Source organism: Dryobates pubescens, chromosome 5 (genome assembly GCF_014839835.1).
Source record: "Dryobates pubescens isolate bDryPub1 chromosome 5, bDryPub1.pri, whole genome shotgun sequence".
NCBI classification, from domain to species: domain Eukaryota; kingdom Metazoa; phylum Chordata; class Aves; order Piciformes; family Picidae; genus Dryobates; species Dryobates pubescens.
The window spans coordinates 25,454,941-25,482,182 of NC_071616.1; the positions used below are offsets into that span (position 1 = coordinate 25,454,941).

General features: G+C 40.9%; 1 protein-coding gene across 7 annotated transcripts in view; it reads right to left on the minus strand.

Moving 5' to 3' along the window:
• EVL (Enah/Vasp-like) overlaps nucleotides 1-27,242 on the minus strand; it is a 142,212-nt gene that overhangs the window by 69,398 nt on the left and 45,572 nt on the right. The window contains exon 1 of one of the 7 annotated variants that reach the window (XM_054161848.1): nucleotides 6,002-6,121. The exons of the other annotated variants lie outside the window; for them this stretch is intronic. Within the exon in view, the coding sequence (XP_054017823.1) occupies nucleotides 6,002-6,012 (11 nt within the window). The 5' untranslated portion in view covers nucleotides 6,013-6,121. Of the gene's footprint in view, nucleotides 1-6,001; nucleotides 6,122-27,242 lie in introns of those variants that run through there. 7 annotated transcript variants of the gene reach the window in all.

Sequence of the window (27,242 nt, forward strand, 5' to 3'; positions counted from 1 at the left end):
TATACAGGTCAGTGAGAACCCCTCTATTACCTTCTGTGAAGTCCATTTTTTTAACCATAAATCAAGTAACAATGCTTTCACAATGCTCCAACAAAATGTTGTTATTTTGGGATCATGCAGCATTGATACTCAGGTCAACTACATGTAACAGGTAATTATTACGGAGTTTAGTCACACCATTATGCATAGTCACACTCCTCCTTCATGAGTACAGTCTGTCAGATATCAATATTTATACACAAGGTCATGACTGTACCTTCTAGAACTTGCCTTATTTTCCTAAGAACACACTAAAGTTAATGAAAAATGGAGACTATTTATCAAGTTTCACGTATTTATCCAAATATTACTAAATGCCCTTATTGACTTTTTGTGTCATAAACATGCAAGCAGTTAGAGACATCCACCTGCGTTTCTGCCACAGGCAATTATGTGTAAAAAAGACAAAACCTGCGTCATGGAAGGGTTTTAATTACAACATTGTTCAGATTTGTGCATAACACCTACTCCAATGTGCTACACTTTGCCCTAGAGCAGATTTATGACATTTCATTTATGTGTGAAAGAGAAGAGGCTCTTCCTAGGGACTCCTTCATATCCAAATCGTAATACCTAACCCTATCTATTCTGAAAACATTTTCTCCTCAGTTTTAAATCTACTGGATGGTAAACCTCTGCACCAGCACCACTTGCTTGCCTGAAGTTAAAGCAGATCTGATTAACTTCATATCTGATAGAAGCAGACGGCACCAGGAAATTCTTTGTTCACAGCTTGTAGCTAAAATCCAGTATTCATCGTTGAGACTTACAGAATATTGCTTCAATAACATTCTAATTTATATTTTTTAAAAAATATTTTTGCAGATGATATTGTTTAGTTCATTTTGTGTAACCCATTCTGACACACTCTCTGCCACCTCTTCTGTTTAGGATTTGTCTTCACAAATCAGCAAATTAGCTAATTTGGAGTTAATCCTTCTTGAAAGGGTCAGCTTTTACCCTTTTGCTCAGCCCTGGAGAGAGTGGTGGCTGAGTGGAACGTTTGGGATGGCCAAATACATTTGCTGTATCCTCTTTGCTTTGCTAGCTATGATGCCAGCAGCACTTCCAGCAATCACATGGGTCACTCGACCTTAAAGGTACGAGCTAAAGTACAGACACCACCTCAATCCGCTTGGGCTGGCAAAGAGGCTGCACTTTAAGATAGTGCTGCAATGAAGGCTTCATCCAGAAATCTCTCTCCTCTTCTGCCTCTGCAAGAATCTGAGAAATGCAGTGGTTTTTTTTCCTGACTTTTAGTAAATTTATGATTACCAAGGACTCATAGCCAAAAAAGACCCACAAAGGAGTATGGAAAAGATAGCATAGGGAGTCTTAGGGAAAATATCTGTATTTTTTGTGAATTATCACATGAGACTTAATGGGTGTGCTTGACATTACCTACTGGTCTCTTCTCCCAAGCAACCACCAACAGAATGAGAGGATACAGTCTCAAGCTGCACCAGGGGAGGTTTAGGCTGGATGTTAGGAAGAAGTTCCTCACAAAAAGAGTGACTGGCCATTGGAATGGGCTGCCCAGGGAGGTGGTGGAGTCACCATCACTGGAGGTGTTTAAAAAGAGACTGGCTGAGGCAATTGGTGTCATGGTTTAGTTGATTAGATGGTGTTGGGTGATGGGTTGGACTTGATGATCTCAAAGGTCTTTTCCAACCTGGTCTGGTCTATTCTATTCTATTCTATTCTATTCTATTCTATTCTATTCTATTCTATTCTATTCTATCCCATCCCATCCCATCCCATCCCATCCCATCCCATCCCATCCCATCCCATCCCATCCCATCCTAATTCTACTGACTGAAAGTAATTAAATAGGAGCATGGAACAAGGGAAAGTGAGTTGACAGAAGTGACTGTGGAGGTTGGGAGTAGGGAAGCCACATATTGGGGAAAAGTCCTCCTGTTTCACTCTGTCTAACCCAGTGGGTTATACACATGCACTTGGGCAAAAAGCTCAAAACTGAACCATGAAAGACCTGGTATAGAGAATAAAGAGGAAAAATGAATAAAACATAATGGCAGATCTTTGGTAGAGAGGCTCTGAAGGGTCTTCTGTTTTTCTCTCCCGTCACAGGCTAAGAAAAAGATGAGAGGCCAGGCTGCACTGCTCTTTCAATGACCAATTTTCTCCACTTACAAGGCATTTTCCTATGACTGTAAGTGTGGTACTGAGTCACTGAGCTCACCTCTGACCAGTGGCTCTCTGCGGATCCTGCCATGGTGCAAAGTGATCCCAGCCCTATCTGAACTCCCCAACCAGCAACCAGCCCACCCAGATGTCACCTCTCCAGGAAGAAATGGGAGAGGTTTAAAATACTTTCTCATAGAGCCATGACAATGTAATACAGCTCTTTTGGGGGGTGGTGTCATCAAATCATGCTCACAGAAGTGCAGCAAACAACTGCAACTATCCAACTTCAGGGTTAAACACTTAATTCTGTGGGCTTCGCTCCAGAAAGTCAGCTGGACTGGGAGACTTCCACTGCCTTTTGTATTTACAGACAGAACTGTTTCCCTGGGGCAGAAATTCACTCAGCATAAACTGTGAAAGTGCCCCTGACAGAAATCAAGGTATCGTGCTTTGGACCTATTATACACATCTACCTTGTTTCAAGCTGCTCATGATTCTCACCTTCAAACAAGCTGTCTTCTGGTATTCTTAGGAAATGCAAACAGATACTTTCACAAATAAATACTGTATTTTATTTCTATTTTGCATCCATTTCATCTCCTCCTCTCCCCTCCCCATCCCCTTTCCCCCTATAAATGATTAAAAATTCAAAGTTATTTTGTACTGACCTAACCATCCCTTATGGGTGTCAGAAACTATTAATACTACTTTGCCCAAGGCTTGTCCTACCTGGGAACATTCAGCACTGAGAACACATGAGATAAATCACAAGCCATTTAACACATCTCACTCCACTTCTCCACTGACTCTGCTTACAGAATCACAGTTGCGTGGTTAAACCTGAAGTGAAAGTTGTAGTCGCTGATGCTGATTTTAGATGCTAGCAGTTTTCTTCCACGTCTGCTTAGACAGCTCTTGTAAACATAAAATCCTGTACATGGACACATGTGGTCTGTGTGGTATTTGTGTCATCCTCAAAATTAGTAAGCTATAAATCATGTTCCTGCAGCATATCAAGTGCACTGCAAACTCTAACGAACTAGTTTCCTAAACATTTTTATTTGATTTCCCTACAACAAATATAATAATGGCTGTGATGCAGGGCAGTGTTTCAGTACTTACCCTTATAGGAAGAGGAGGGCATTTCTGTTTGACAAGATTTACAGGAAAAAAACCCTCCAGGAAACCCTCTGAACACATCAGTCAGGTCATCTGGGCTCATATAGAGCACGTCTGAGACCTGTGTGTATCACAGACAACACTGTTGGAATGCAGTGGCTCTCCAGCCTTCCAGCACAGATTCACTGCCATCTTTGCTCACAACCCTGTTTCTCAGGGTGAGCCTCATTTCTCCAATACAGTGTCAGTCTCGCTTGTGGCTTCTTCTCCTTTTACAAAGTCTACTTCCTTCTGCTGCCAAACATGCAAGATAGTCAGTGCCATCATTGCTCACCCAGAGCACTGAAGAACTCATTTTCTCAGTAACACAACAAAACCTCATAGTGAAACAATAGCATTTAGCCACTCATCAACTTAAGCACAGTGGAAACCTATAGGATTTTACATCCAGATAGGTCCTTCAATCCTCAGTGTTATGTGGAAGCCTGACTTTTTTCTCCTAGCAGACATTTAGAAAAATAGCAGAGGTTTATACATAATATTGAATCACTCTCTCCAGTTGCTTTTTGGAGTCAAATTTCCTGAGATTCCTTGAAAAAAATCAACCCACCGACCTAGTGGTCAGAACTCCTCAATTTTAACTCACTCCTGATTGCCTGCTTGTGCAGAGAGAAATCCATGGCAGTGATGCTCTTGACCCAGTCAGCTTGAAGTGAAACCCAGTTCCCAGGGGAGCTTCTATTTTTTTGTCTCCTGCTCAGCTTGCATGTACACATTGAACACTTGCCTTTGTTTCTGGTCTTTAGCAGCATTGCTGGCACAATATGAGGCTTTTGCACTGAGCATTTACTGTAGATGCCTGGCTATCACCTTTCTCCACTGGTGTTGAACTTCAGCATCTAAACATTTTAATATTAAATAATTACAAGAAAATAGCACAAAGTCTCCTTCATGAGCAACTCTCAAAATGACTGTCATATTTTATAGAGCATGAAATGGAAATACTGGTACCTACAGTGTTAACAAGAGTAAGATGAACACCTCCACAAGGAAAAGCATTTAAGAGTTAATCGTTTCTGTTAGCAATGATATATTAATTTTCAATTCTCCCTTTTTACATTGCCATACCCAATTGGAATTGCCACATCTAATATCTACTGCAGGCAGCCATTGCAGACACTTCAAAAGGAAATTGAAAAAGAGAGTTTATGAGGCACCCAGGACTCACACTAAGCCAGGACTTTGGGAGATGAGTTGCTAAATTTGCAAACATGCATGCAATCCTGGCATGATGACAGGCATTTGCATAACCTTCTGTTACCCCACAGTGCTCTCGAGCATGGGAGAAGTGAGTAGAACTAGAAAAAGAAACAAAGCATGCAAAATGATAATGCAGTGGAAGAGATGTTCCACCTGGCCCTGACTATCAGTCCAGAACAGCTCAGTCCTCAGCACCACCAGTAAAAGCCCATGGAGAGCCCTGACCTCTCATAGTCTGCTGCAGCACTTAATTAGCACAACTGCCAATCAGTGGAGATTTAAGACCAATGGAGTGGCTGCCAATGGATGTCTTTGTAAGCTAGCACATCTGCTTAGTGTATGTGGCTGAGATTTTGCAAACTGAAGTGTAAGAATTCAAATAATTCTAAGCAGAAATCCAGTCATCAGTATCATGACATCTTTAAAAAATGCTACAAGAGAGCTGCTTTGCAAAAGGCACTTCATAGAGGAACTGTAGTGATTCAGAGAGCCATTGCTGCAAGGCAGTCAGACTTCCAGAGCCAACACATGCTCAAGGAAACTTTCCCTTCAGCTTCCACATTCTCCAACAAGACTGGGTCACCTCTGTCTCCTAATGGAGAAACTCCATTGCTCCATTAATGCTTTAATCACACAATATATCTTTCTGCACTGAAGTATGTGGTTCACTTTCAGATTTTGCATGCTACCTTGAAGATACAATTTGAGAATTCTTAAAAATAAATATCAAGTAGAATTTCCTAAAAATACATCAAGAAATGGCCTGGGGAAACACTATGAACCCAATTAGTCAAGAATAGGAAAAAAACCAACTTGACTAGATCAGGTTGCTATTAATATAAACTATTTCCCTTCACCCTTAAATTACAGAAATAAAAAGAAGAAGTAACTAATCTTGTAGAATACACATTATGCAAAACCCAGAATTGAACTGCCAAGTGAAAATATATGACTGAGGGCTCTCAGCCATGGACCAACCATATCAATATTTCAGGAGAACAATACCTTAAACAAAGGCTTTGAAAGATCATAATCATAACTAATAATCAGGAAAGGCAGACTTGTAAGTGAATACAGGAAATCAGCATAAAGGTCTTTCATTAAAGCTTGTGTTGCTTTGCCTTGTTTCCTTTCAGTCCCAGAAGAAATGCAAATAAACCTGTGACAATTTCCCTGGAGCTGACTGAGGTAGACCAGAAATGAAGAAGGCTCGCTCCATCAAGTCAGCTTCTCTCTCACTACCAGAGGATGCATACTAATGTAACATTGCCATAAAAGCTTAATTACCATTTTATACAATTATAAATTTCCCTATGAGGCCATAACCAAAACACATACCTTCCACATTTATAACAGTACATGCTTTCCTTCCCATCTAACCACACTAAACCTGGTCAACAAATTCTGCAGTCTTGCATGGTCCCCAGATACTTACGTGCCTGCCATTGAGGAATACCTGCCAGGTAATCCCACAGGAGTATCCAGTCAAGTCTGGCACGTGTGCTTAAATCCAAATGGGCTATTTCACCTGACTACTGAGCACAAGACAAATTTGGCAGGGAGACAAGCCAGGAGACTCTATGAAGGCTTAAAACCAAAACAGGAAAGGGAAGTGCTATTGAGCGAGCAGGAGGGCAGGATGTAACACTTACTTGTACAGCAGGGGCGGGGAAGGGACTGTAAAGAAGAAATGTATTCCTTCTTTCAGATGATTTACTGAACAAGAGTCCAAACAATATAGATTAAGATTAGATGCATTCCCTTTGCTTCATTGGTGGCACAGATATTGAAAACATTTCACTTATGTCTTAAGGCACAGGTTCACTGTTAAGAAAAAGCAAAAGTAAACAAAACTCAGACTCATAAAAAATTGCTATTATTCATTTATGGCATGGGCGTTTGCATGGCACAGAACCAAATCCAGGGGCCCTGTCTGTAGCAAGGGCCCCTGTCCCACCTTGCCATCAGCCTGGCGCCTCCTACAGATGGCTAGGGGCCAGTTCCAGCTCAGAACTTGTAATGGCACAATGCCCAGGATACTGCACACTGACTCTCATCTACCATGGCAATAAAGCATGTGGATAGGAGCTGCCTTACACCTGGCTAATTCAAGGTCCAGAAAGAGAAAAAGCTTTTTAATGTTTGTTCTCCAGCTCCATTGTCCTAATTGGGGCTATCACCATCAGTACATGAATTAAGAAATGCCATGTTCTGGTTGCAAGTAGAGAAAGCTGAAGTTCTATTCCTGAAGACAATTTCTTGTGAAAATGAGGAGTTTTGTCAGTGTGCTCGCAAGTTCTCTTAATGTGTCTAAATATGTCATCTGTTATCTGTGCTTACACAAACATGGACAATGCAAATATAAAATGCAAACAGCTGCAGAACAAACCCACTGCCTCTCCCTAGCTCAGGCCATCACAAGCACTCCTTACCTGAAGACTTTATGTCCTTTACCTTAACAGCACTTTTCAACACACATTCTTAAGAAAGTACTTCTTCCATGGCATTACTTAAACCACTTCACAATGTGAGCCCAGAAGGTAGTACAGGATCAGCGGGTGGAAAGGGGAAGGAGGGTTTGCACCCACTTGTGTTGCAGCATTTTGCTAAGCCAATTTTTGTCCACTCAGTCATTACACAACCTAGGAACGGATGTGTTACTAAATCTGAACCTAGTTCCCTAAAGTGCAATGCAAATGAACTATCTCCCTCCTGTAAACCATTGCACAAAAGCTTATCTTTCTCAACTATTTTGATCCCTTTTGCCCATCTGTCTGAGCTTGACAATCCAGAGCAGCCATGGCACCCAGGTAACCTCCCAGAGCATCCCACAAACTTCAGAGGCACTTAGCTCTTGAAGACCTGCTTGAAACACAGCAAGGAGATGTGGTTTTACCACAGAGGCAGCATGTAGCATGCCAGGCACATACTCTGTGAGTCAACACTGGGAGACCCTGCAGTCTCCACTGATGTGAGCAAAACTTGCAAAGCGCTGGGGAGACCAGTCCTCAGGAAATCACACAATCCCTTTGCAGTAGTATATATGTGAATAATCTTAGATCCCCACCTAATACAGCAAGGAGGGAAGAGTGTAAGAAATAGGCTGAATTTGGCAAGGTGCACCAGCTACAAAAACACTTCAGTGCAGTTTCTGTTGGGAAGTAAAGGCTTCGAACACCACTCTATCTGAGTGGAGAAGTGGAGTGCTTTCTTTACTGGTTTTCCTGTTCTAAAATAATGCTTTCATGGTCCAACTGAAAGGCCTGCAGAAACTATTGGTAAAATGGCACCTAGAGAAAACAGGAGTCAAAATCTGGTTGATTCCATGGTTGCTAGTGCACCAGCTATTCAGCTGCAGCTTGTGATTCCTCTGCAGTAAATATCCATTTGACTGAAGTGTTTCGGTTTTCAACTGATGGAGGAAGTTTAAAACCAAAGAATAAATAAAAGTTCTCACTGACATTTAAGCAGAGATTTTTCTGTCGTGTGTTTGGTTTTGATTTTTTTTTTCCTGTTTAATAAAACATTTTATTAACACTTTTCTGAGATTTCAGCTTGGCTGCATTTTTGATACTACACCTTTCTGCTTTGAGGTCTGGGTGGATTTGGGGTACAACCTTGTTTCATTTAAAAAAAATGTGCTTTTCATGAATTTAAAACATGACTTTATTTTGCATCAAGTGGCAGTCTCTCTGTATAGCTCATGCACTGCTTTGACTATTATTGTAGAGTTCGTCCATGCAAACAGTGCCCTCCCACATGTACTAGAAAAGAAAAACATAATCTGAAAAATGCATCTCCAAATAACCATGGACTCAAATCACTAATTGCCCAGACCAGCCACACTGACTCCACTGTTCTAGGCAGAGGGATGCAGGAAGATGGACTAAAGAAAGATCTGAGCAGACTTTTTATTTCTCTGATTTCATGTGTTGGGGATAGAGTGACTCATCTGGAGGGAAGGATAACTTAGTTGTCAGAATAGTTTTCCTGCTAAACCAAGCAGATATAATTATTCTTAATCTTAAATACCTTCTATAATAATATCAGCTGGAATAATCTGGTTTTAAACATTGGGTTCTCCTGGACACAAAATAACTTGGAGCACACCTGAAACCTCAGCATCCTCCCAGCTCCTGCTAGCACTGTGCATGCCCAAAGCACAGCAAAGAGCAGCTCACTACTGACACATCCAGTGTCACTCTGGGAAACAATGATAGTGAGTGGGACAAAGCCCACTCAGCATCCCTGATATAAGCCAAATTAATTTCATTAAGCATTACAGCATACATTCCAGCAGAAGTGCCTCTAATCACCCCTTTGCATTTCTAAATTGCCTCTGTGGCCCTGGACTAGAAAGGGAGCACTTAGAAGGCAACAGCATTCTGGGACAAATGACAAATAAGGCCCAGTGGCTGATTTCTATCTAGTACTCACAAAGGACCATATGCTGGATGAAGACATTATTTCAGTCATGTGCTGAGATCTGTTTGTGAAGATCAGGACTCCTGAACACAGAAGTGAGTCTTTAGTTGCAGTTCCCACAGGTATCCAAGTGGCATGTCTGCTGGCCGTGGACTAGGCATCGATGTTCTAAAGATGTCGAAGTACTGGGGTTTTTTACCTTTCTTTTTTTTGGAGGAGCTTTATTAGCAGATGAAACATGACTTGTATAAAACAAATACACTATGTATTTTCAATCCTCAGAGCTACAGACTGAATGCAAAAAGGTGTCTCAGCCTCAGAACGACTCATCTCCAAATACTAACCCAAGTTAATTTTTAAGAATGAAGCAACACACTGTAGAATGTGCTGCTTATACTCTAAAAAGACTACTACAATCATAACACAAAAATAAAGTATAATAACCTAAGAGCTATCTGAAGGCACACATGATTTTTTTCCTTAATAAGCACACATTTCACACCTTTGTTTGAATTTCACACATTTGGTTCTAATTCAGTTACACTCAAAAGGCATCTTATTATATTGCACAAAAGTTAAAATTTGCATATGGCAGTGCCTTTCATTTAATAATCTCATGACTAAGAAATCTGAAAGTTCACACTGAAACTGTACACTCAAATTGCATAAACTACAAGACAATTGTATGACTATATGCACAAATGCTATAAAACAACATATAAAATATGCAGTTACATATTCTGACTCACAAAACTAATTTCACTGCTGTTAATAGTCTTTAAATGTAAGACATCTCCTCATACAGTGAGATCTGCAACTGCTAAACATGCTGATGAGACAGAAAAAAAACCCTTTGTCCTCAGAAAGTTTAACCCTGACTGTTAATATATGCTATTGGTCTCTCAACTCTATTTTTTCCCATGCTCTTCACTCATTTTAAAGGAGAGTAGAATATACTTATTCAGTATTATAAGAGTTAAAACTAACTCTGCTGACTGCCACTTTGACAGCAAAACAATTGTCCCTGCACTGAGCATATTTTATAAATGAGAATCTTCTTGAAACTAGTAATTTAGAATGCAATTCCATCATTGGCGAGGTTCAAGGAAGTTTTGCCATAGACTTAAAAGAGACATGACTTAGCCACTCGCATATGTCCTTCCAATTGTTGATAAATGAACATATGGCAGGGAAAAAAAAAAAAAAAAGAAGTCTTTTGAAGGACCTGAGATATGCAAGATTTGAGGAGCCCCACATTTGCCAGCCAGGAAGCCCCTGACTCTTGATGGATACAGTGCTCTTCCTAAGATGATTTCATCTCCACCCCCTCACTCTGCAGAGGGAACAGTCAGGACTCACCTACTTTCAAGGAGACTGTCTGTTTTGGCTGATGAAAACAGCTTAGGTATTGCATTAAGGAAATAACTGTATTGTGGAAAATTAACTCTGTGTCTGCCTTCAATTTTCCTCTCTATAAACTGTGATGAGCAATGGGCAGTAAGCCCAGACCCCACGTTAAGCAGCACAAAACAACTTCTAGACCATATGGAGAGAAATAAACTGCCACTTCATACACAAGATATCTGTAATGTTTTTTTTTTTTTTGCTTGAGTCAGCTAATTTCAGAACCACAAATCAGCACGTTTATGACAAATGGAGCATTATGATACCAAGGGAAATTCATTTAATATGATCAAAGTTGCCAGAAAAAAATCCCATGAAAGTATGAAAGTACTTAAGAGTCCTGAGTGGCTGGGACATTTTACAGTCCTTATTACACAAACATTTCCATGTCATTTCATGGCAACCAGTGGTGCAAAAGAATCAAAGCATCCCCATTAGCAATCTCACTGCAGTCACCAGCATGGGCACCTTGCTACTGCAGGCAGCAGCTACCTCCATGCTCATGGAGTCAGCCATGGCACTCACACCTGCTCCAACAGCAGTGAAGTTGTTGCCCCCAGACAAGGCTTATCATCCCTTAGCCTCTTTTCTGGAGGCTAGTAAAAGGAAAAAACACCCCCAAAAAACCCAAAAAACCAAACCAAACCAAACACAACATTTCAAACCCTCTTCTATCCCACAGATTGTAAGAGATGTACTTAGTTTTTCCATATAACAACTTTTTTAATGTTAAAGCAAATCAATGTATTGCAAATAGCTAAAGAGCTATTAGCATGTCTGTCAATAAACACTCATTTGGGGTATCAGCTTCAAAATATTCCCATAGTTATGTCAACAAGCACATGCTGTCCTCCAACACTGCTCCACAGCAGATATGCTTTCACACTCAGCTTGCCTTTTTTTTTTTTTTTTTAGACTTTAGTAAATAGATTATCACAAGTGGTTTCAGCAGCTGTTGGCAGTGGGTATTTGAACTGCATACATTATTTTTTTGTAGCTCCTAATTTATGGGGAGGTCATATAAATTCCTGGTGTTTTGATCTGAAACAAGAAATACCAACTCTGGCAGTTTCAAAGAGAAATTAGGAGCTTCCTTCTCAAAGCTAGCACTTGCTCATTTCTAGTAGTACTCTTTGTTATTTAAGGCTATCCACCACTAACATAATTCAAATGTCACATTTTACTGAGCAGGTAAGCATCATGAGACACCTCTACAGCATGCTGTGGACACCATAACCCACTGGAAATGTTTTTGTCATAAGCCTTTTAGAGACATATAGATGGATGAGGCACAATCTAGAAGGTGTGAAGATAAGGAAAGACTTTCTGATATAAGAGATGCTGGAAAAGAGAAGGAATGTAAATACAGCTTAAGAGCTCAGAGAGGGGAAGAAGATTACAGAAAGCAACCAGAGGTGTTTAGGAGGAGACTTGATGGGGTCCTTGGTTGCATGGTTTAGTTGATTAGATGGTGTTGGATGATGGGTTGGATGCAATGATCTTGAAGGTCTCTTCCAACCTGGTCTGGTCTGGTCTGGTCTATTCTATTCTATAGTATTTTTACTACTTGCACTTCTCTAAAGGCAAGTGCTTAGCTGATGTTTAGGTTGCCAGACTTTGGGAAAGCCCTTTTCAAGACAGCAACACCACCATCCCTTAGAAGTTAGAGCCCAAAGCACAACAGTAAAGTGAAGGCTCTACAGCACAGGATGGATGCAAAAGCTAGTGAGCTCTACTGCTTAGGGAAGAAAGATGCACTAGGATGGTGTTTGTTGAGGTTGTGAGAGGACAAGAGATTAAGTTAACACTGAGATGAAGAAAGCCTGACCTTGTTTCTACACTTGTTTCTGGTATTTGTTCCTCTCAGAACAGACCAGGTTGAAAATAATACATATGGACACAGTGAAACTTCAACTTGCAGAAGGATCCCTGAAGGTGGTCTACAGTCTGCCATATCAAGTCTCATCTTTCATTACCATGTAACATGCTGTGGAGCAGACACACAGGGAAGTCCTTTCCTGTAATAACAGTAACACATCCAGATTTCTTCCCCTTTTTTATGTCTTGCAGTAGGTAAGGAGCAGCTTGTACAATAATCTCTTACAACATTTAACAGAATGTTCAGCAAGTTTTGCATGATTTGATCCTTGTGCCATTCTTGCTAAGTTGTTGGAAAAACTCCTGTTAGCAATTTCAGTTGCAGCAGATATTTATCTTTTATATCATCTGTGTCATTGGCCAGGCAGTAAGACCATGTAAATGATACTGGGCTCTTGGAGCCTCATCTGAAATCCAATGTCTGCACTGATGATGATGGGTAATGAATGTGGCCTCAATATTTGCAGACATGATTCAGCTTGGAAGAATAACAAATTACACCTGGACATAAACAACAGTCTGTACACCTGAGCAACAGTATGTATTTAGATTGAGCATCTTTGTTCTGATAAAAGCTTAACATTGCATGCATGATCATTTGTAGCTTTCCCTCATGGAAAAGGTACAGTCTCCTTCAATGTGGGCACCAAATATAGATAAGCTGTACTCAAAAATGTGCATATAAACATGCTCTAATCAGTAGGGAGGTTTTTTTCCCCCCTAAATTTCAGAAGAATAACTTTCAGATTATTTTAGTAAAAATAAACACAAGGAGAGTTAGTGAATAGAGATGTGCAGTAAGCAAATCCTTTATCCAAAACTACTGACAGTTAACAAAACAAAAGTTGTCCTGGCAACTTTCTGAAGTGCTCTTCATCCATTTGCTGAGTCTCACAAACCAGTGATGTTTATCCTTCTCTTAGACAAGGCTGACACTTCAAAGTCTGCTGGTAGGTTGCAGGGAAGGTGGTGGAGAAAAGGAAAAGGATGGGACAGACAGAAAAGTGAAGTAATGACATAAGACTTATTTCTTTAGGAAAGCAAGCTTAAGAGGGGTTGGTAGTGAGGGCCTCCAAAAGAACAGCTACCTGCCTCCACCAGTGCCCTCACCAGCTCTTCCATCTACAGTGAATAACTGCCAAAGCCTCCACAGTGGCATGCACAGCCCCTTTTAAAATCAGCTTCAGGCTATTGCTAAATACAGTATCATTTCACCACTGATGTTTATATGTAACAGTATCCAGTGCTAAACTTCTACTAAAAGCACTTCAGGCAGTAAACTTGAGCATTTTGGCTACATTTCACCTGTTGCCAATTTCATTAAATGTTTTGAAAGCAACCTCCTGTAACAACAAAACCTCAAGTTACAAAAAAGGCTAGAAAGAGATCATAAAGGATGCACTGGGAGCAGCATAAAGTTCAACATCAACCTCACAAGTCATATCATAGGTTTTGGATTTCCCACGAAATTACCTGTGTCTATAGCATGGAAAAGATGTTCCTATGGTTTGTGACAATTTTCACAACTCAGAGTTGACAAAGATTCTTCCACATTTTTTTGCAGATGAGCTAAAATGTCACTAGAATAATGGTCTCCAAAATGTACATGCCTATCTGAAAAAAGCATCACACATCCCAATATATATTTATAAATTATAAACATTCACTACTAAAATTTTAGTATCTTCTTTCTCTACTCCAGTGTCTCATGTACACCTCATTTTGAAGGCCACTGTATAAGCAGATGAGAAATAATACAGACCCATGTCTGAGCCCCAGGTGGAAGCAGGTCTGCTAGAACTTTAAGATTTTGTGAAGCAGCACCCTTTATTTCTAATGAGCTACAGTAACCAGTAGAGAGAAATGTATTGTGACTGGAAATTTTTTGAGGAAAAACATGAAGTATAATCTAAGATAAAGCAATTTTCAGTCAGATTTCCAAAATTCTACACTAGAACTTTTAAGTCCTTCTGTCAATCTGGAAAGCTAAAACAATTAAAAGAAGGGGAACGGAAGGAGTTTCCCTCAAGTTAATGTTGATTAAGAAGAAAAAAGAATCAAATCATCTTTGATTAACCATTAGAAATGGAAGACTCAGTTATTCTGTGGTGCTGAGCTGCAAAATAAGACCATATAAATTCCTTTGACTTCAAATCTACACTCCTTAAAGAGCAGCAAACACAGTTATGCCTCAAGGTTTGAAAATTCTTTATAGTTCCTATATTCCCTATCTTGTCTTCTCCTTCATATGGACTTAAGGCAGCCCAGTCTCTACAGTAATGCTAAACAGCCACCACCCGGTGGGATCAAAAGACAAATCCCACTTTCAGGTGCAGCAACTATTATTTCTCAGCACCAATGCAAATAGAGAAATCAGCATCCAAATCTGATTAAATTGTTAATTAAAAACCAAAGAAACAAACAAGAACCACAAAACTTTTGAAGGATTTAATAAAGTGCCATAACCTCCAACCTCTTCCCCTACATCCATGCTGGCTTCTTTTTACACCACCAAGAGCCTACCAAAAATCAAAATTGATAAAGAAACCTTCAGTTAGTTCACAGCAAGTTCTCTCTCAGGGTTCTCTCTCTATCATTGTTATTAGCTAAGCAGTGTTCCAGTTATTTGGTCTGCTGAAACCTACTCTCCAAAGTGTAAACAGAATACAAATTGGGCAAAGCTCTCAATTGTCTCTTGGGCTCTGCACTCAGTTTAGACAGTTACAGCTTAATGGATAAAACACTGACCTCAAAGACCCCTATTCAAATCCTGCTTGCTTTCCCGTGACGGATACTGGAACTGGGTTAGAAGCATTAGTTTCAAAGAACCATTTTCCTAAGTACTGTCTGCATTTCTTGTCATGAGCCCTTTCTCTTTAATATTTCTGCCTTCCTTGCCTGTCTCATCTTTTTCTGCCTAGGCTGACTGGCTTCTAACACTCAGACAATGGTCTTTATTTACTTGATAATACAACCACAGCTGGAAATCAGACCGTGGATTTGGGGAATGCTTCTCTGAAATACGTGATGTGTGAAAACAAAACTTCCCTGCTGCTCACTCAAGGTTATGGTAGTCTGCACAGTTTCCAGCTTTGTGTTACACAGCCAGTAGAACTTTTATAATTTGTCTGTTTTTTCCATCCCTCCCCCATATCTTTTCTGGACAGTGGTATTTTGCTGTTGGGGATTCCTCCCGTCTGCCTCCAAACAAGAGAAAAAAGGGAAATATAAAAAAACCCAAGCAAACCCACAAAACCCCAAACAATAACAACAAAACAACCAACCAACCAACCAACCAAAAAACCCCCACAAACAAACAAACAACAGCCCCAAACCAAACCAAACACCAGCTATTAATTGGTGTGCCATTGCTCTTAGTCTCTCATTTCCACTGCCACTTAAGAGTTCAGTTCACAGCATTTTTAAAATGATAATAAAACCTGCTGATCCACGAGGTTTTCTGTGTCTTGGTTTCTATGCAGGCTCTCTTGGTCTGTGACATGCCTCAGGCACATATTATCAGCCCTTGCCATGCACATTGCCATGCTCACTGCTGCCAAGCTCACTGCTGCCAAGCTCACTGCAGTCTTTGCAGTCTCAAGGCACTGCAGTATTTAAGAGAAACCACTCAGAAAACAGGCAGAATATTGCTCACTCGGCAGCACGTTCACACTGCACACCGGCTGTGGCATCTGTGGGATCTGCCACTCCCTGCTACAAAAGTATCATGCTTGCTTTTGCTAGCAGCCGCTGGCTGAACCAAAAAACTCTCAGGTAAGTGCAAGGTTCAGAAAAGAGAGAGGTTTGTTCCACATTCCAAATTGTTCTCTTGTACCAGAATCCCTTTAAGACCTTTAAGTGGGCATCAGTCTCTCCAAACACAGCATTACCCCTGGGTGATCCCGGTCACATGCAAAACCGAGACTCACACTTTATGTGCATCTGTGCACGTCTCAGAGCACAGGCACTGCATGAGATGCAGCTCAGCGGAGGGAGCTCCTTGCACTGTGCAGCAGGAGCTACAAGCAGAGCTGAGCTGCAGAGGTTCATGGGCAGACTAAAGGCTGTAGGACCTGCTCTACCACAGCTACACCTGCATCACCAAAGAAGGGAGGCTGACCATGGGGTTTTATCAGAAGGAATTAAGAGTGATCTCTTGATCTAATTAGCTGCATAACTTAACACAAGGAAAAAAATAGCATGATAGAAACACTTGGAGGTCTCTGGAAAGTGAGTGTGCTCTGTTGGGATGGGAGCTCTCTAAAACCAAGGCACAAGGGCAGAGTCGCTCTGTATGGGTAACAATGTTAAAGAGCCGTAACACAGCTGGCTAAATAATAGGAGAGAATAAGAGGGGGGCTGTAGATTTACATTTTCCTTCACTTTTTCATCTGTACATTTTATAAACATTTACATTTACACCATGCACTTAAAAGTAGTATCACACTTTGACATAACCCTGCTTCAGGTAAGATTACTTTCCAGGTACCAGACTAATATTATGGTGTTCCTCAAGCAAAATTGTGTCTCTGTTTATAACTGCGACACTCTAATGAGCACCTAGCTCATTGTAATAAAGGTAAACACTGTGCAATGAACTGTTCCCTCAGAGACAGTGCATGGAGCAGCATTGCAGAGTGAAGAACCCAAAGCAACAGCTCCTGCTCATCAGGGTTACCAGAAAACACCCAGGGTACAGCCAGCATAGGTAAGACTGTATCTTCAGTGTGAAAGCTATGGAGACATGTTTCCAAAATAGCGCAGCTCCCCATCTCATTCCTAAAGGTACTGGCCCACCTGGTAGCCATTCCCAACCTTGGTAGCCATTCCCTGTGTCTCCTTCATTCAGGGGTGCAGAGAGCACCACTTGACCAGGAGTCAGAACATCCCACAGGCCATACTTGTACCAAATTATTGTGAGTCAAACTGTTTATGCAAACTATGAAAATCTGCCCAGTTTTGTGTCACCAGCAAACTTGCTGACAGTGCACTCTGTGCCCTCATCCAGGTCACTGATGAATATATTGAATAGTACTGGTCCAATACTGATGCATGTAGCACCTATGCATGATCTCTGTATAAGACTCATTTTACACACAAACAATAGCCAAAATTCCAATTTCAATTGCAGTATTTTGGTGCACATATAAGAACATTCTTATTCTGGGGAAAAACCCCCACCCAAACAACAGCAACAACAACAAAACCAACCAAACAAAAAACCCCCAAACAAACACACAAAAAGGAAATAACCTTGGAGCCCTTCAACTTATATTCAATAAGAAATTGAAAACCTAATAGAAAGACACTGATGGATAGGTCTGTCCTGCAGTAACAAAACCAAACTAAGCCAAATTCAGTTATTTCAGTTCCATTTGTTTTTCAGTGGTAAGACCAGGATTTCTGAAGATACATTAGGTACCACTTTGAAATCCAAGGATGACTTGGCACCTGGTATTCTCTGTCTGAGCTTCTTTATAGAAGTAGTGTTTGTGTTTGGAATATGTTGGATGGTTTAATTCCAGCCTGCTGAAGAGAAGCCTTCAGGTCATAGATCTGCTACAGCTAATTTGGCAGAAGCAGCACTGCCTCTTCAGAGAAGGGCAACATAAATCTGCAAATACAGTTTCTCTTTGGGGGAATGAACAGCTTTAATTTTCTCTAGAACAACAGTCACTGGGGAAATGTGAGGGAAAAAAGCTCAAACACCACCAAGAAACCACCAACCAAAAAAACCCATGGCAACGAAGCACAGTTCCTCCAACAAATGGAAAACCCCGTCTCTGCAGGAGCTTCGCTTCTCCGGAGGCAGTGTGCCAGCGGGGGGGGGGAGGGGGCGCGGGGGGATACAAGGCAAAAAAGGAGAAGAGACTTTTTCACTGTGACAGCACAAGCAATTGCAGTCATTTCAGGTTCTCACCTACCAGTTCAATCTGTGATAAGCTTTTCTCCTACTAGTAAAAAAGCATATTTCAGCATATTGCAGGGATGTCCAGAAAATTATTTCCTTTCTCACGTAACCCTGAGAGAGGTAAACCACTTGAGAAGAAGTTCTTTTAGCAGATTGCAGCAGGAAGGCAGCGGGCAGACCCCTTCCACTATCTTCAACCTGCACCACAGGGACCACCTGCAGACCAGGAAAAGGCAGCAGAAGAGGTAGGTGTTCACCAGTGACACAAGGCTTTGATCCAGGACAGGTTAGAGGAGGGATAATGAATTACTGTTCTTTGTGCTTTCCATGTGCTTCATATTTGCTGAAGAGTCAGGCCAATGACCACATAATCTACAAGCTGTTACCCACAACCACTCTGATCTTTGCAGAGGCACATGTCATTGCAGATAAAGGGAAACAGGCAGGAGAAAGGAAGCACAAGTGGTTGTGCCAAATGCTAATGAGAATATGAAACAGAGCAATCATATCCAAACCATCCATTGTTGATCTGTCCTAGGCAATGTTCTTCAAGGTGCTTTTCTTTAAGGAGGAAAGATGGTTGTGACCTTCTGTCTACTGCTGGCATTCTTCTTCCATTAAAGTGTTTACAGTAGCTCAGAGCTGCCTTAAGTCATTTGATTATTACTTACTCAAAAAAAAAATAATCCTCTAGTTCTGAAATCTGAGAATTTCCACTGGACACTCACCAACTAATAAGCCATCAAAACCCAAGATCACAGGGAAAAAAATAATATATATATAATATTATATAAATTATATAATATAAATTATATAATATATATTATATAATAGATATAAATAGTATAATATATATAATACAAATATAATTATATTATATAAAATATACAAATGTAAATAATATATTTGTATATCATATATTATATAAAATAGATATTAAACATTAATTTATTTTAAAATATATATATAAAGCCATTGTCTAGTTTAAAACAATTTTCAAGGTATTTCCACAATGCTACAGGCAATTTCAGTTAGCAAGATCTGTAGTGCAATCAAAGACATTGTCAGAAAACAAATGGGATAAAATGTAAATAGCAATCACATCTTCCACATATTCAAGACAAGCATCACTGGCTTCTTGGTCTTAAGTGAAAGATTTATCATTATGGGAATGATGCTAAATTCTACTTAAAAACAAATCTGAAAAGGCAAAACCAAACTGGTGCCTCCTGCAGAGTATCCAAATGAGGACAATCATGGCAATTTTGCTTTGCATCGGTTAGCAGAAAATTGTGTTATGGGATAGCACTGTATACCTCTACCTTCATAAGCTTCTAGAGTTTACAATACTGTTACCATTTAAACTGTCTCTGGGAACACAGATTTCTTGTGTTTGAACAAAATGAAATCAATGCAACCCCCACATACAGGTCAGGCCTGCAGTGAGCTGGGATTGCTGTGGAAGGTTTGCTTTGCATTTTAGGCAGAAGGCTGAACAGCTTAAGGGACAATCTCCTCTGTGAATTTCCCTTTTTACAAGAAGCAAAAATGCCCCACCCTGAAAAATATCCTTTTTTGGTTGTCACAGGATAAAATAAACCTTAAAAAAACCCCCAAAGATCAAGCTTAGAAAGTGGCTTTTTCTTAACATGGCGAATGGCTCGGATTCCTCTACAGACAAAGACACTGTTTGACCTACTGCTCTAATTAGAGGAGCAGTGATGTTGACATTTGTGTTGTATAAAGCAGACATGTTAATAGCCAGAGGGAAAGCTGTCACTGCCTCTAAAGATCACAGCATTCATGGTGATGCTCAATGCAGCCTTTAAATATTCAACTAATCAATCCAATGCTTAACTTCTTTTACTGACAACATGAAACAATCTCCAAATCAGAAAAAAAAAAATCCCAAAAAACAAACTCCAGAGCAAGCCCAGCTTCAGTCAGCACTAACAATGAAAGAATAACAGGCAATACATGAATCAGTTTTATTCTGCTGAGTATATTGTTTCCTTCCAGATTGTACATAATCCAGTTTTGCCATGAAGAAACACAAGGAATTTACACTCTCTGGGTTTTTCACTCACTATTAAATACAACCACCAGAGACTGGTTCATATATTGTTATGTATCAAGTTCACCTAAGCATGAAAAGAGGTATCTCTTCTCCTTTACACATACATGAAGTGACTTTTAATTTAACTCTGATCCATTGCACTGTATTCCCTTGACAAGAGCTGCACCATTGCTACAGACAGATCAAAACCCCTGCAGTAAATCCTCTCTGTGCCATGTTCAAGTACCCTAGAACAACAAGAGTGCTTAACACTGTGATTCAATTAGCTCTAACTCCCCCTTAGATTTTTTCCCTGTCATGTGATGTTCTCAAGCTCACCTCCACCAAGGCAAAGCTGAACACTAAGTAAAGCACACTGACAGGAGGCTTTGTACTGTAGTCTAAGACCTTCCTTCCTTCTTTTCTCCCATATCCTTGGGAAAGAAGTCTCCTACAGGCACAGACATGGAGAAAGGCTCAGCATCACTCATCACACCCCACAACATGCTGCTGGTTTAATACAACCCATCCTGGACACTTGTAAAGCCTATTTTGCAATTAATTTCTGTAAGTGGATAATTGACTCATTTAGCTGAATTAGAGCAACATGATAATGCAGAATCCAAAAACATAACTCATTTATCTCACTGTTCAGTCCAGCTTTCCAAACCAGTGCAATGTGATTTCCATCATCAATGACTTCTGAAAGAAACAATTTAACCTGGTAGTCACCATGCTGCCCAATCTTAAATACTTTAAAACAAAACAACCCAAACCATATTTATAATAGTGTCTGTTTTGCTTATATGTAGATCACACCAAACATTCCCATTCCTTTACTAATGCTTTTAATTTCTTCCCATCTTTTAAAGACTGTTTCACTTGCTCTTGTATGACATCGCATGTAGCCCACATTGAATGGCATCAAAGGTTTTAGTTGCCTTAGTACAGTAAAATCTGTACCTTGCTTGTCAATAATCAAGAAAAATCAAGCTTGAAGTGACACGTATAAAGAAGGCAAGGAACCAGGCTTACAGCACACTTCGTATCGCAGCAGGAGATGAAAGTTCATGTCAATCACTTTGCTGCAACAGTGCTGCTGTTCCTTACTGATCTCCACCATAACTCTACATGGCTGTATAAAGCCATTTCCAGAAGTAGTTTTACTGTTTACAAGACCTTGGGGAAAAAGATGGAGGAATGCAGAGATTTATTTTATACTGACAGAAATCCACTGATCTTGTAGGAGGTTTTTTTCTCATCGCAAAGACATACTCTTCCATTCCTGGAAATTCCTTGTTCCAAAAATTAGGGCACAACAGGCACATGCAACACACACCAGAGGAAAGGGTAAACATACACATGGCAGCAAGAGACAAGGCCACAGCAGATGGTTTGCAGTTAGTACTGATCGGAAAAGAGAAGGGAGCCAAGGCGGGTCATGTGGCAGTACATCAGCATCAGAGGTAAGATACTGCCCCGTATTAGAAGAACCCAGAATGGATGAGTTCAGAATTGCAAAGCCCCTATTGCTGTCCCTAGAGTCAGTTACCTACTTGCAGAGAAAGGTCTCCAAAAGAACTAGGCTGAAACTCTGCCTTTGGAGAAGAAGTCAAAAGCAACAATTCATTTGGCTCTACCAGGAAGATTTGGATGGAAGATTGGAACCCTGCAATAGAGAAAGTAAGGATGGTGTAAACACCTTCCCTGAGCATTTCCAGGAAGCAGCCTGAGAAAGGAAGGAATTGGCTCATGTAACTTCATAATGCGTGGTTCAGTTGGGGCATTTAGATGGTGGCATTTAGAGTCCTAGACCCACCTCCCACACATCACCTATCGCACAGGACGTGCCTCTTCCTTTCCACTACATCCTCATCTTTTCAGAAGGAAAGCAGCTTTGCCACAGTGGGCCCAGAACTAGCAAAGGAACAAGCTGTATTTAGAACATTTACAACTCCTGATGGTTCTAGAACATACAGTTGTATAGAGAAATAAATGCTGGTTTATAGTATTGCACGGCCAAGTATCTGAGAGGACAGTGCTCTGCATAGCTCCTGCAGGAACAAACCACCACCTGGAAGAAAACAGGGAGGAATCAGGCCCTTTATTAACAGAAAGCCTATAGGACCCATATCTCACTGAGAAAGTTTTGCAAATTCATGGTACAAGTCTGTACTCTGTCTCCTCCTTATCAGTTCAGCATGTGACTGGCACACCATTTCCAGGCATTACTATAAATGAATTTATTTATCCAGACAATAGGAGGGAGCAGTAAGTTCCTCCAGAGCCAGAGTTGATCCTCCTTTTAAAGACTGACTAAATGCAGTCATTGCAGATTCTGGTAGCTGGCAGGCTCAGCCAGAGTGCCTGCTGTGAATTACTGTTAACAAACACATTTGGGTTTATTAAGCCTTTCTTCTTCCTCCAAGTGCTATAGTTGTGGTTTCTGGAGTAATCACAGGCAGTGTTTAGAAATATCCTGGGAATGGGTGCTTGGAAAGCCTTCACAAAGTCCACCTCAAAGCTGCTGAGCATAGGAGATTTACTAGCTGCAGTGGAGATACATACCTGCAGCCTACAGGGATTGATGCTTTGTAGAAGGATCAGCTTCAATTCCACAGCCCCCAGCTGCTTCATCCAAGGTGTCTCCTTTTCTGCCAGGTTCCTTACCCTTCATCTCTACCCTGGCATTAGCTCTTCCATGACAGAAATCGATGTTAAAATGCAGATTGGAGTGTCAGGGCAACAGCTCCTACTGTGCATGCTTTCAGACCGGAGTAGTAATAAAGTAAGGACCACATATGAATGGAGACCTTGCATCTGCAGCAGAGTGGGAAGGGCAGGAGGATGAATGAGGAAGAAACAAGATTTAGGGTTTCAGATTCAAATTTTTGTCCCCAGGAGCTGGACCAGACCAAAACTTCCCCAAAACTCCAGTCACATACATGAATCATAGAATCACAGAACATTAGAGGCTGGAAGGAATGTCAAGAGATCAAGTCCAATCCCCTGCCAAAACAGGATCACCTAGGATAGTCTGCACAGGAATGCATCCAGGCAGGTTTTGAAAGTCTCCAGAGAAGGAGACTCTACAACCTCTCTGGGCAGCCTCAGAGGCTGTAGAGTCTCCTCTGGAGAATCAGTAGTGTTTGCTTGCCCTCAGGACTTCCACTGGGAAATCCTCAGTCTCTCTCAACTTCCAATGTTCATAAGGAAACTGCATTTACAGCGATAGGGAGGGGCTGCGTAAAGGATCCTAGAGGAACCTACACCAGGAGGCCAGCATTTTGCCAGAATTACGGGCTTGTAACCCACTATCAAGGTTTGGCATCTGCTTCAGCAGTCACCAGCAAACAGGGCTGAGGAGAAGGAACCAGGGCTGCTGGATGTGGTGCAGGGTTACAACAGCATGCAGATCAAGTTTTCAAGAGGCCTCCAAAGTCAGACCATAAGTTTTTCATGCGCTGAGTCTGCCACGCTGAGATGGGATATTTCCTCACAGCTGATGAGGTTTTGAGCCTACTGCCCTGCAAATGGATCTTCTCTCACTATGCTCCTGAAATTCCAGGCTTGGCTCACACCATGTTTAACAAGGGTTTGTAGGTTGTTTTTTCCAAAACACCAATACTGAATAATAACACTTCTGATCAGATGGCAAAAGAGATGACTGTGTGATTGGACTGAAAGCTATAAAGCATCCATAGTCTCAAAGGTACCACTCTGGGTACCAATCTAATGCAGTAGAGGAAAATACATAAATTGCAGGCTTATATATTATGGAGCTAAAGCAAACATAACATGCTGAGGATGTTTTTATAGCACTGATGCTGAGCATGGAGGAATGGGTGCCAAATGGAAACCCGCCCAGCCTTGGGAACCAAATGACATTTCTATACCCAAGAATCATGTTGTAGATGCTTGCAGCAGATGGAAATTGATGGCTGTAATCTCCACAAGGAGGATGCTGGCTGCACTAAGGCACCTCTGCTACCTACCCATTTGGCATTACCATCAATCTGATGGGTGCTATTAGCATAATTTGAGGTTGCAGATCATGGCTGCAGAAGGGGAAAAAAAAATCCACAATGAGCAATTGCTGATGGAAGCAGAGAAAGACGATGGCAATTTTTGACAGTTCACTGGATGAAGGTACAACCTTTGAGCAGCTTTAAGTTAACACATGGTTATCAGAGGGTCACGCTTACGTTTCTGTTCCCATAGCTACAGAGTGTGGCTCTCTGCTTACCAGTCACAGCATCAGCACAGCTTGTTTTTACAATGCTGGGTCACATCAAGGGTGAAGAACAACAGTGGAGATGACCTTTAGTGTAGCATCTAGGGTACACTTTGAAGAGTTGAATTTCCACTGAAATACTCTTCAGCTCAGCGCAAAATAGGTTCTGTGAGATCCTGACATTATGAAGAGTCATGGCTGGTGCCATGCAGGGAGCACTGCATGCTGCATCCAGCTGCACGGGCAAGTGGAGCACACCCACGTGCCTGGCAGCCAGCACTGCCCGTTCAGGGGACTCAGGGCTGCTTTGTCTCTCTGGCTTTCTGGAAAAGACAGAATCAGGGCAACTAACTTTTCGCCATGTGCCGTGTTTGCTGCCAGCAGATTTTCTAGCATGTGCACAAGCCACAGCAACAGCCAGTTTGCTCCCCCTCCTGTATTTCCATGGATAAATAACCTAGCACACATCAGGACAAATTTATCTTGGGTGTAAGCTCAGGAATGTCATTGTGGTAAGAACAGAATTATGTGGGCCATGGTACAGATGAAACCAAGTCACTGGGAAAAAAAAAATAAGAAAAAAAAATCACACGCATTTCTCTCACAATTAACAGCCACTGACTTTTTCAGAGGGAAGAAATGTGAACATTTTACTAAATGCAAGTTTAAGAGAAAATAAAACATTGATTTTAGAGAATAATTTTCAAATGCTTGCAATGATAAAATGTTCTTCTGATATGTAGTTCACAAAGATAACCCCAGGCCAGATTAGGTGGAGACCAGCGTATTGATTTCATTGAAGCAGACAGACTATGCATCAGTTTGAGAGCTAGCCTTACCATTTTCCTTCTTTGAGTCAGTAGCAGAATGACATAACAGTAAAGCATTTTTAAAAAACACTCACTGTGGCTGATACAGCTGAAAATATGTTCTGAAATAGCTCTGATAACACAAAGAGGAATAGAAAGTGGCATTTAGGATGATAAAGCATGATTTACATAGACATCTCCATTAAAACATGAGTTACTTCTTAAGATATATTCATCCTAAAATGATTTACTGCCATTCTTAAAATAGAAACAAATGGGGGGAAGAAAACCCTACCAAACTCAGAAGCTCACGATAAGACATAGCTATATTTGTGTTCTTTCATCTTGGTGCTGGGAGACACTGGTGCAACGTGCTTCATTGTAAGGGCTATTTTGTCATTTCCCCCAAGCCTAGCAGTGATGGAATATTCCACTTTCAACAAATGGTCCTGAAAGGCAGCTTTGCTTTTGAAAAGGAGTACGAAGGGATTAGAGAAGGCTAAATTAGCTAATCCTGAACATTGCTTTTTACTGAAAATATGCCCACGAATTTCACGGAGATGCTGTGGCTGAACCTCCTGCCAGTGTCATCTCTACGGTGCAGTGCCACTGCCAGGGCTGGAGGATCTTGCTTTCCATGTCCAGAGCCAGGTGCAGCATCAAACCCAATGCATTATTCAACTACCATATTTCACTGCAGATTTGGCAGTTTGCTACGGTACAAAGGTTATTTAGCTCACATTATTGCTTAGGAATCATTTGTCTATTCATAGTACACAATTCGCATTTTCTGGAGTATTTTTTCCAAGGTTGCTCTAGGCACAGTAGATATAATAAAACATTTGATAGCTATTTAAAAGTCACTCCTTTTATTTTTGAAGATTGAAGAATGAGATTCAGGAGAGGATAAAGCAGATGTGAAATATCCCTTGTAGCAGTCTCAAAGTCTGAATAACAACCTTTAAATCTGATGACAAGCTCTCTCCAACGACAAAAGCATTGAAAGCAGTTCTGAGGATTTTGCAAGACATCCCACCTATGCCTTTTCTATATTCACCTCTTATCCTCAGAGATTCTTTTGTCCATCTCAAACATTCATTTTTGTAGCCACATTGCACATCCACACTAAATCCAGCATCTAAATCTGCACCCCACTCACCTCACTGTAAACACAAAGACTCTTTCCTTTACCCAAACCAAGGGATATGGACAGTTTCCATCAAGCTATGTTTAAGTAGAAATTTTAGATGTAAAAGCAAGAAACAGAAAGCCCAGAAAGAAAACCATATCAGCATGACATTATTGTGAGGTGTGTCCTAGCAGAAAAAAGCTTGCTCTTGAAAATTCAATAAGTATATGCATTAAAGTCTATCACTGAAATTAATTATGATTGAAATCAGCAATATTAGTTAAAGCAGGGTTTCCTGTACTATCTCTGCTTTGGTTTGCCTTTGTGCTTTTTTTAAGGTGCTTAGAATAGTGTGCATTGGAAAAGACCAGAAAGATCATCTAGTTCCAATGCCCTTTACAAGTGCAGGGACACCCTCCACCAGACCAGGCTGCTGAAGGCCCCATGCCTTTGGCATCTGCTTCAGCAGTCACCAGCAAACAGGGCTGAGGAGAAGGAACCAGGGCCTTTGAATGCTTTCAGGGTTGGAGCCTTTCCTTTCCCAAAGCAAACTCATACTGGTTAATGTGGTGCTTTCTCAGGTATCAGGAGAACACACATTCAGCATCTAAACACAACAGGCAGTAACGCAGATTAAACATACCGTTACTCAGAATTTTAATTATTACATTAACGTAGGCAGAACTGTACATCTAGCACTCCATAAATACTTCTTTTTTTTCCCTGGTTTTGATTTGTCAGAGTGTGGAGTGAGGAAATCTGCCTTTTCAATCACACCACACAAAAATAAGCTTATATAACCCCCCCAAGTACCATCTAAAAATTAACTT